This window comes from Oncorhynchus gorbuscha, linkage group LG06, assembly GCF_021184085.1.
Source record: "Oncorhynchus gorbuscha isolate QuinsamMale2020 ecotype Even-year linkage group LG06, OgorEven_v1.0, whole genome shotgun sequence".
NCBI lineage: Eukaryota > Metazoa > Chordata > Actinopteri > Salmoniformes > Salmonidae > Oncorhynchus > Oncorhynchus gorbuscha.
In genome coordinates this window covers 6,485,851-6,497,240 of record NC_060178.1, presented here as the reverse complement: position 1 = coordinate 6,497,240, position 11,390 = coordinate 6,485,851, and the positions used below count along the sequence as shown (strand labels likewise).

General features: G+C 50.1%; 1 protein-coding gene across 6 annotated transcripts in view; it reads right to left on the bottom strand.

Annotated features, from left to right (window-relative positions):
- The window catches only part of zmp:0000001167 (protein phosphatase 1 regulatory subunit 12A), a 76,686-nt gene extending 67,748 nt beyond the window's left edge, over positions 1-8,938 (bottom strand). For 3 of the 6 annotated variants that reach the window (XM_046352193.1, XM_046352192.1, XM_046352194.1), the window contains exon 1: positions 8,575-8,938. In XM_046352193.1, the coding sequence (XP_046208149.1) occupies positions 8,575-8,850 (276 nt within the window). In that variant the 5' untranslated portion in view covers positions 8,851-8,938. The remainder of the gene's footprint in view (positions 1-8,574) is intronic. The other 3 variants (XM_046352191.1, XM_046352197.1, XM_046352198.1) reach the window with 1 other exon arrangement.
- Between the last annotated feature and the right edge of the window lie 2,452 nt (positions 8,939-11,390).

Genomic DNA, 11,390 nt, shown 5'->3' with positions numbered 1-11,390 from the left:
GGAAGGGTCAGAGGGGTGAGCGAGAGAGGAGGGGGCAGAGGGGTGAGCGAGAGAGAGAGAGAGGAGGGGTCAGAGGGGAGAGAGAGAGAGAGGAAGGGTCAGAGGGGTGAGCGAGAGAGGAGGGGGCAGAGGGGTGAGCGAGAGAGAGAGAGAGGAGGGGTCAGAGGGGAGAGAGAGAGAGGAAGGGTCAGAGGGGTGAGCGAGAGAGAGAGAGAGAGAGGAGGGGTCAGAGGGGAGAGAGAGGGGAGAGAGAGAGAAAAAGAGAGAGAGAGAGAGGAGGGGCAGAGGGGAGAGAGAGAGGAGGGGTCAGAGGGGAGAGAGAGAGGAGGGGTCAGAGGGAGAGAGAGAGGAGGGGTCAGAGGGGGAGAGAGAGAGAGAGAGAGAGAGAGAGAGAGAGAGAGAGAGAGAGAGAGAGAGAGAGAGAGAGGGGAGAGAGAAGGAGGGGGCAGAGGGGAGAGAGAGAGAGGAGGGTCAGAGGGTTGAGTGAGAGAGAGAGGAGGGGTCAGAGGGGTGAGCGAGAGAGAGAGAGAGAGAGGAGGGGTCAGAGGGGAGAGAGAGAGAGGAGGAGGCAGAGGGGGGAGAGAGAGAGAGGAGTGGTCAGAGGGGAGAGAGAGAGAGGAGTGGTCAGAGGGGAGAGAGAGAGAGGAGGGGTCAGAGGGGAGAGAGAGAGAGGAGGGGTCAGAGGGGAGGGAGAGAGGAGGGGTCAGAGGGAGAGAGAGAGAGAGAGAGAGAGAGAGAGAGAGAGAGAGAGAGAGAGAGAGAGAGAGAGAGAGAGAGAGGAGGGGGGTCAGAGGGGAGAGGGAGTGAGGAGGAGGCAGAGGGGGGGAGAGAGAGAGAGGGAGAGAGAGAGAGAGAGAGAGAGAGAGAGGGGAGAGAGAAAGGAGGGGGCAGAGGGGAGAGAGAGAGAGGAGGGTCAGAGGGTTGAGTGAGAGAGAGAGAGGAGGGGTGAGAGGGGAGAGAGAGAGAGGGGGCAGAGGGGGAGAGAGAGAGAGGAGTGGTCAGAGGGGAGAGAGAGAGAGGAGGGGTCAGAGGGGAGAGAGAGAGAGGAGGGGTCAGAGGGAGAGAGAGAGAGGAGGGGTCAGAGGGGAGAGAGAGAGGAGGGGTCAGAGGGGGAGAGAGAGAGAGAGAGAGAGAGAGAGAGAGAGAGAGAGAGAGGAGGAGGGGAGGGGAGAGAGAGAGGAGGAGGCAGAGGGGGGAGAGAGAGAGGGGGAGAGAGAGAGAGAGAGAGAGAGAGAGAGAGAGAGAGAGAGAGAGAGGGGAGAGAGAAAGGAGGGGGCAGAGGGGAGAGAGAGAGAGGAGGGGTCAGAGGGGAGAGAGAGAGAGAGAGAGAGAGAGAGAGAGAGAGAGAGAGAGAGAGAGAGAGAGAGAGAGAGAGAGAGAGGAGGGGTCAGAGGGGAGAGAGAGCGAGGAGGAGGCAGAGGGGGAGAGAGAGGAGTGGTCAGAGGGGAGAGAGAGAGAGAGAGAGAGAGAGAGAGAGAGGAGGGGACAGAGGGGAGAGTGAGAGAGAGAGAGAGGAGGGGTCAGAGGAGAGAGAGAGAGAGAGAGAGAGAGAGAGAGAGAGAGAGAGGAGGGGTCAGAGGGGTGAGCGAGAGAGAGAGAGAGGAGGGGTCAGAGGTGAGAGAGAGAGAGAGGGGGGTCAGAGGGTGAGCGAGAGAGAGAGAGGAGGGGTCAGAGGTGAGAGAGAGGAGGAGGCAGAGGGGGGAGAGAGGAGGAGGCAGAGGGAGAGTGAGAGAGAGAGAGAGAGAGAGGGGGTCAGAGGAGAGAGAGAGAGAGAGAGGAGGGGTCAGAGGGGTGAGAGAGAGAGAGAGGGGTCAGAGGGGAGAGAGAGAGGAGGGGTCAGAGGGGGAGAGAGAGGAGGGGTCAGAGGGGAGAGAGAGAGAGAGGGGACAGAGGGGAGAGTGAGAGAGAGAGAGAGAGAGAGAGAGGGGGTCAGAGGGGAAAGAGAAAGAGAGAGAGAGAGAAAGAGAGAGAGAGGAGGGGTCAGAGGGGTGAGAGAGAGAGAGGAGGGGTCAGAGGGGAGAGAGAGAGGAGGGGTCAGAGGGGAGAGAGAGAGGAGGGGTCAGAGGGGAGAGAGAGAGAGGGGTCAGAGGGGAGAGAGAGAGAGGGGTCAGAGGGGAGAGAGAGAGGGGTGAGAGGGGAGAGAGAGAGGAGGGGTCAGAGGGGAGAGAGAGAGAGAGAGAGAGAGAGAGAGAGAGAGAGAGAGAGAGAGAGAGAGAGAGAGAGAGAGAGAGAGAGAGAGAGAGAGAAGAGAGAGAGAGAGAGAGAGAGAGAGAGAGGGGGGGGTCAGAGGGGAAAGAGAAAGAGAGAGAGAGAGAGAGAAAGAGAGAGAGAGGAGGGGTCAGAGGGGTGAGCGAGAGAGAGAGGAGGGGTCAGAGGGGTGAGCGAGAGAGAGAGAAAGAGAGAGAGAGGAGGGGTCAGAGGGGTGAGCGAGAGAGAGAGAGAGAGAGGGGTCAGAGGGGAGAGAGAGAGAGAGAGAAAGAGAGAGAGAGGAGGGGTCAGAGGGGAGAGAGAGAGCGAGAGAGAGAGGAGGGGTCAGAGGGGTGAGAGAGAGAGAGGAGGGGTCAGAGAGGAGAGAGAGAGGAGGGGTCAGAGGGGAGAGAGAGAGGAGGGGTCAGAGGGGAGAGAGAGAGGAGGGGTCAGAGGGGAGAGAGAGAGGAGGGGTCAGAGGGGAGAGAGAGAGAGAGGGGTCAGAGGGGAGAGAGAGAGAGGGGTCAGAGGGGAGAGAGAGAGGGGTGAGAGGGGAGAGAGAGAGGAGGGGTCAGAGAGGGAGAGAGAGAGAGAGAGAGAGAGAGAGAGAGAGAGAGAGAGAGAGAGAGAGAGAGAACGGGTCAGAGGGGAGAGAGAGAGAGAGAGGAGGGGTCAGAGGGGAGAGAGAGAGAGAGAGAGAGAGAGAGAGGGGGTCAGAGGGGAGAGAGAGCGAGGAGGGGTCAGAGGGGAGAGAGAGAGAGGAGGGGACAGAGGGGAGAGTGAGGAGGGGTCAGAGGGGGAGAGAGAGAGGAGGGGTCAGAGGGGGAGAGAGAGAGAGGAGGGGTCAGAGGGGGAGAGAGAGAGAGAGAGAGAGAGAGAGAGAGAGAGAGAGAGAGAGAGAGAGGGGTCAGAGGGGGAGAGAGAGAGGAGGGGTCAGAGGGGAGAGAGAGAGAGGAGGGGTCAGAGGGGAGAGAGAGAGAGGAGGGGTCAGAGGGGGAGAGAGAGAGAGAGAGAGAGAGAGAGAGAGAGAGAGAGAGAGAGAGAGAGAGAGAGAGAGAGAGAGAGAGAGAGAGAGAGAGAGAGAGAGAGAGGAGGTCAGAGAGAGAGAGAGAGAGGAGGGGTCAGAGGGGAGAGCGAGAGAGAGAGAGAGAGAGAGAGGAGGGGTCAGATGGGAGGAGAACGAAGGAGAAGACAGAGAGGGGATGAGATTGCGAGGGAGAAGAGCGAGAGGGGAGGAGAGCGAGGGAGAAGACAGAGAGGGGAGGAGAGCGAGGGAGAAGACAGAGAGGGGAGGAGAGCGAGGGAGAAGACAGAGAGGGGAGGAGAGCGAGGGAGGAGACAGAGAGGGGAGGAGAGCGAGGGAGAAGACAGAGAGGGGAGGAGAGCGAGGGAGAAGACAGAGAGGGGAGGAGAGCGAGGGAGAAGACAGAGAGGGGAGGAGAGCGAGGGAGAAGACAGAGAGGGGAGGAGAGCGAGGGAAATGACAGAGGGGTAGGAGAGCGAGGGAAATGACAGAGGGGTAGGAGAGCGAGGGAGAAGACAGAGGGGGGAGGAGAGCGAGGGAGAAGAGCGAGGGAGAAGACAGAGGGGAGGAGAGCGAGGGAGATGACAGAGAGGTCTTGGACGGAAGGGATGGAAAGTTTAGAGTGTGGCCCTGTTTAATACCGGTTGCCAGGCAACTAGTGAGCAACAGGGTAGAAAAGGATGAACAGCAGGGGAATGACCACACTAGGTGACAGCAGGACCCTACCAACATATACTCTACTTCCAAAATGGCACCCTGCTCCCCATATAAGGCCCATAAGACTCTGGTGAAAAGTAGTGTCCTATATAGGGGTCCATTTGGGATGCAGAAGCCTAGAGAGCAGAGCACTTCAACGTGTGTTGTTGTGAAAGACACTATCACTATTACTATCACTATCACTATCACTATCACTATCACAGCCACTATCACAGCCACTATCACTATCACAGCCACTAGCACTATCACTATCACAGCCACTATCACAGCCACTATCACAGCCACTATCACAGCCACTATCACTATCACTATCACAGCCACTATCACAGCCACTATCACTATCACTATCACTATCACTATCACAGCCACTATCACAGCCACTATCACTATCACTATCACTATCACAGCCACTAGCACTATCACTATCACAGCCACTATCACAGCCACTATCACAGCCACTATCACTATCACTATCACAGCCACTAGCACTATCACTATCACAGCCACTATCACTATCACTATCACAGCCACTATCACAGCCACTATCACAGCCACTATCACAGCCACTATCACAGCCACTATCACTATTACAGCCAATATTAGTATCACTATCACTATCACTATCACAGCCACTATCACAGCCACTATCACAGCCACTATTACTATTACTATCACTATCACTATCACAGCCACTATCACAGCCACTATCACAGCCACTATCACTATTACAGCCAATATTAGTATCACTATCACTATCACTATCACAGCCATTACCACTATCACTATCACTATCACAGCCACTAGCACTATCACTATCACAGCCACTATCACTATCACTATCACAGCCACTATCACTATCACTATCACAGCCACTATCACTATCACTATCACTATCACAGCCACTATCACTATCACAGCCACTATCACTATCACAGCCACTATCACTATCACAGCCACTATCACTATCACTATCACAGCCACTATCACAGCCACTATCACTATCACAGCCACTATCACTATCACAGCCACTAGCACTATCACTATCACAGCCACTAGCACTATCACTATCACAGCCACTAGCACTATCACTATCACAGCCACTAGCACTATCACTATCACTAGCACTATCACTATCACAGCCACTAGCACTATCACAGCCACTATCACTATCACAGCCACTATCACTATCACAGCCACTATCACTATCACAGCCACTAGCACTATCACAGCCACTAGCACTATCACTATCACAGCCACTAGCACTATCACTATCACAGCCACTAGCACTATCACTATCACAGCCACTAGCACTATCACAGCCACTAGCACTATCACAGCCACTATCACTATCACAGCCATTACCACTATCACTATCACAGCCACTATCACTATCACAGCCACTAGCACTATCACTATCACAGCCACTAGCACTATCACTATCACAGCCACTAGCACTATCACTATCACAGCCACTAGCACTATCACTATCACAGCCACTAGCACTATCACTATCACAGCCACTAGCACTATCACTATCACAGCCACTAGCACTATCACTATCACAGCCACTATCACTATCACAGCCACTATCACTATCACAGCCACTATCACTATCACAGCCACTATCACTATCACTATCACTATCACAGCCACTATCACTATCACTATCACAGCCACTATCACAGCCACTATCACAGCCACTATCACTATCACAGCCACTATCACAGCCACTATCACAGCCACTATCACAGCCACTATCACAGCCACTATCACTGATTATGATCATAATGATTGTGTCACCGAAGAGGGAACACAAATAGCCTAGCCTACTGCAGTGACAATACACATAGCCTAGCCTACGGCAGTGACAATACACATAGCCTAGCCTACTGCAGTGACAATACACATAGCCTAGCCTACTGCAGTGACAATACACATAGCCTAGCCTACTGCAGTGACAATACACATAGCCTAGCCTACTGCAGTGACAATACACATAGCCTAGCCTACTGCAGTGACAATACACATAGCCTAGCCTACTGCAGTGACAATACACATAGCCTAGCCTACTGCAGTGACAATACACATAGCCTAGCCTACTGCAGTGACAATACACATAGCCTAGCCTACTGCAGTGACAATACACATAGCCTAGCCTACTGCAGTGACAATACACATAGCCTAGCCTACTGCAGTGACAGTGACAATACACATAGCCTAGCCTACTGCAGTGACAATACACATAGCCTAGCCTACTGCAGTGACAATACACATAGCCTAGCCTACTGCAGTGACAATACACATAGCCTAGCCTACTGCAGTGACAATACACATAGCCTAGCCTACTGCCGTGACAATACACATAGCCTAGCCTACTGCCGTGACAATACACATAGCCTAGCCTACTGCAGTGACAATACACATAGCCTAGCCTACTGCAGTGACAATACACATAGCCTAGCCTACTGCAGTGACAATACACATAGCCTAGCCTACTGCAGTGACAATACACATAGCCTAGCCTACTGCAGTGACAATACACATAGCCTAGCCTACTGCAGTGACAATACACATAGCCTAGCCTACTGCAGTGACAATACACATAGCCTAGCCTACTGCCGTGACAATACACATAGCCTAGCCTACTGCAGTGACAATGTTAGAGTAAGTTAAGAGATAAACAATGGCTCAAGGTTCTCATCACAAGGTGGTATAATGAGCTTTATAACATACAGGCCTGTTTAGTTGTCTTCGTGTATATTCATTAGCCCCGGCACAGAGGAGGTGTGTGACCTCAAAACCTTTTTCAAGCTGGTTTCCGGCCAATCAAACACGACTGTAAGCCATCGTTGTGAAAGGTTGGAGCCTCTACGTAAAGAGACAGCTATGTGTTTATGTATCGTAAAAGCAGAGGAAATACTGTACGTGTGGATCGGTCCAGTCACAGTCTGACAGAGATGGAGTCCAGACTAGTGGGGGTGGTGGTAGTCCCCCCCCCCCCAAAGCAAGGTGGTTGGGAGGGTAATTACATGGTGAAACATGGAGGGTGTGTTCTACACATAGAACCAATTACATACATCCTCTCTGCTGAATTGTCAGATCGTCCTACTTTCTTCATTTATAACATCATTCTAATCTGAAACAGAGCCTGTGACATTTTCTACACATAGAACCAATTACATACATCCTCTCTGCTGAGGGGGTTGTCAGACGTCCTCTCTACTGAGGGGGTTGTCAGACGTCCTCTCTACTGAGGGGGTTGTCAGACGTCCTCTCTACTGAGGGGGTTGTCAGACGTCCTCTCTACTGAGGGGGTTGTCAGACGTCCTCTCTACTGAGGGGGTTGTCAGGGGGGGTTGTCAGACGTCCTCTACTCTACTGAGGGGTCAGACATCCTCTCTACTGGGGGGTTGTCAGAGACGTCCTCTCTACTGAGGGGTTGTCAGATGTCCTCTCTAGGGGAGGGGGTTGTCAGACGAGGGGTTGTCAGACGTCCTCTCTACTGAGGGGTTGTCCTCTCTACTGAGGGGGTTGTCAGACGTCCTCTCTACTGAGGGGGTTGTCAGGGGGGGTTGTCAGACGTCCTCTCTACTGAGGGGGTTGTCAGACATCCTCTCTACTGAGGGGGTTGTCAGACATCCTCTCTACTGAGGGGGTTGTCAGATATCCTCTCTACTGAGGGGGTTGTCAGATATCCTCTCTACTGAGGGGGTTGTCAGACATCCTCTCTACTGAGGGGGTTGTCAGATATCCTCTCTACTGAGGGGGTTGTCAGATATCCTCTCTACTGAGGGGGTTGTCAGATATCCTCTCTACTGAGGGGGTTGTCATATGCCTTTTGTAGTAAACAATCACAAAGACAATTAAACAAACATTAATTCTATCTGTTGAACATTCAAATTCTGTTCACATTCAAATAATCTTTAGGCATTTAAAAATAATCATGTTTATCTGAAATAAACACTACAAATGATTAGGTTATCATCAGACCAACAATCGATAACGTTATAACGTTGATTGTTACAATGCTCACAGCACAAAGAAATCTAAGTCTACAAAGACCCAATCACAGACTTCATCTGAAAGATTGAATTAAATTATTGTCAACATCCTGAAGGTCACAAATCTTGTGTTGATGTAAATATGAAAATCGTTGATTAACAGTAGGCCTATATATTTTTTATTTATTTTATTTTCTGAGTTGGAAAAGTCTTTTAAAATGTTCTTCTACAAGCGACACTCTTCTCCGTTGTTGTTTTGGTCTAGTTCAGTCGAGGTAAAAACACGAACTTGAACGCAACAGTTTCAAAAGGACCCAACCGACTTATATTACACATAGCGGAATGATTACCATCACAATGGCCCCAACATCACGACTGGAAAGTTCTGTGTGGTTTCATAAACATATTCAAATCACCGACTTGTCTTAGATTGGGAGAGATACAAGTGGTTTTGACAGTGTTTTCTGCCTACCAGTCGATGATCGCTCAAATGGTTACCGTAACTAATTTAACATTTTTGTTTCGCCGAAGGCAACAACACAGCTCGCTACATTGTTTCCACTCTGCCATTCCACTACTCAAACAAGCCGTAACAATGTAGCGAATTTATATCCGCTGGTCAAACTGAAGTAGCTAGTTGAGTACCTGATGAAGCGCGGTCAGTCCGTCTATATTGGCGTGGTTGATGTCAGCGCCCTGTCGTAGGAGCACCGCTACCTCCTCTCTGTCCCCGGCCGAACAGGCTGCCATAAACACGGCTCCCTGAGCGAACCGAACCCGGGCCCTCCGCGTCCCGGTTCCCGTCGACCCGTCCCGCGTCCCCGGTCCCGTCTGATCGGTTTCCGAGCCTAGCCATCGCTGTAACTGATCCTGCCGTCGCTGTTTTGCAGCTTCGGATCGGGAACGATCAGTCGCCGCCATCTTCCTCGGTCTCTCCCGGGTAGATTCAGTACATGTTGCCGGCGGAGCCAAAGTAGAGCTGCATTAGGGATGTCCTTTCCGAGAGTCTGCGCCCCCTGGCGGTAACAACTCATACGACAGTCGAACTTTGGAAGGACAGGACAGGGCATTCTCCCAAGAGTGTGTCAGGCCGGGCCAATGCTGATTTGAGTAGGCTACTGTAAAAAAAAAAAACAGGCATGCTGATGACGCATTGTAGGACTCCCACGCAGTCAACAACGTCTTGGATATGAGCTGTAGGGCCCAAGGCAAACCATGCAGAAAAAAACAACTTTACTTAAACATCAAAGTGAGGATCTCTATTTGGAAATGGTTCAATTGAGTGTCCATGAAAAGTTGACCTTTTGTTTCTATGACAAACATACAGTATATGATAACACACACTATCAATACATGGTATGGTATCATGATCAATACACACATAGGCATATTATGATATTATCAGAAAAGTGCCAGATTACATTTAAACCAAGTATTTGTCCGTATACCGAAGCATACCTCTTGAGCTGTCTGTCATTCTCCTGACTGGCTCCTGACTGACTCCTGACTGACTCCTGACTGGCTCCTGACTGACTCCTGACTGACTCCTGACTGGCTCCTGACTGACTCCTGACTGGCTCCTGACTGACTCCTGACTGACTCCTGACTCCTGACTGGCTCCTGACTGACTCCTGACTGGCTCCTGACTGGGCTCCTGACTGACTCCTGACTGGCTCCTGACTGACTCCTGACTGGCTCCTGACTGGCTCCTGACTGACTCCTGACTGGCTCCTGACTGACTCCTGACTGGCTCCTGACTGACTCCTGACTGACTCCTGACTGGCTCCTGACTGACTCCTGACTGGCTCCTGACTGGCTCCTGACTGACTCCTGACTGACTCCTGACGGGCTCCTGACTGACTCCTGACTGGCTCCTGACTGACTCCTGACTGACTCCTGACTGACTCCTGACGGGCTCCTGACGGGCTCCTGACTGACTCCTGGCGGGCTCCTGACTGACTCCTGACTGACTCCTGACTGACTCCTGACTGGCTTGTGGTTATTTATTTATTTATTTATTTGTTTTAAAGAAACTAAATATTGCTGTTGTCTGATGAAAAGATAGAAACATACATTTTAATTTATTTATTTATTGAAAACAATGTACTTTGAACATTTTATGAATCTTGGACCTAGAAAATGCATTCTCAAAACTTCTGTAGTTTCATAATTGTATGTTAGCTCAGGGGGAAAATATGGTTATTTTCATCACAAAGCGACAATACGCTTCTTCTGCATCTCTGCTTGACATCTGGGTTAAAGAATGGAATTAATATGAGCTTTATTCAGTACATTTAGTTATTGCTTGCTAGTCTAGAAACCTTTCCAGCAGGCATGCCAGTCTAGTTAGACAAGCTACTCTGAATGGATCGATAGCCTGAAATGGCTTGGTAGCTAGTTATGAGGTTAGGTGATTGTGAACCCATATGGCTGCCTAGCTAAAGCACACTTCATCAAATTGCTAGGTGGCTAGTATTACAGAGAAACAACAAAACATTTTCGCTTTGTTTTATTTATTCATCGTGGAATCAATAGGTTACATAGCGTGATCAAATTAATTTATAAACGTGAGTCCTGCCCATCAAGGTACCCTCTCTCTCTCTCCTCCTCCACCCAGGATACTGCTCTCTAGACCAGGGGTACCATTCCACCGAAGGCCTAGTGTCTGCGTTTTTTAAAAAGGTTTTTCCTTTCAATGAAGCCCTAGAATATCAGGTGAGGGGAGTTCTTTACTAATTAGTGACCTAAATTCATCGCTCAAGTAGAAAGGAGGAGAGAAAACCCGCAGACACTCGGCCCTCCGGTGTTTGAGTTTGACACGTGCACTGGAGTTACCGTATCTAGTATTCTGTCGAGCTTATCTTCGCTCCGTGCACCTTGGACTGAACCACTTACTTGTGAGAATAAGGGGGGGGGGGTACTCTTTGCCTGCTCCAGTTTGTGTGCCACCTCCACAAAACACCAGACAGACAAATAATGATGATCAAATGTGGACAACAACAAAAAATAAGTTAAGTAAATTAATTTAACATCTGAAAAATAACAAAAACAGGACCAATCCGATGGGGGTACATGCCCTGGTTCCCCCTATGGGTATGACACTTCTGTAGCAGAATTAACATTTTTATTAAAATATGAGGCACTTAATTAAAGCACTTAGAAATTCCAAGATTTAGTCAACATTGTAAACATTTATAGGCATTTTAAACCCTGCTCATAACATAATCTGCAGTGAAAACATATGCACGTGAACCATGCATCAGAATCATCACCTTTATTCGGTACATTAACACATAACCAGGATGTGCCTTGGTGAGAAGCTACTGTCAGCATGACACTAAACAGAATACAGACAAGCCAACATTACACATATCGTTCACATCTGTTAGAGATATAGTCTACTGTAGTATCAACCAATGGAGATGAATAACACTACAGCTGTTAGAGATATAGTCTACTGT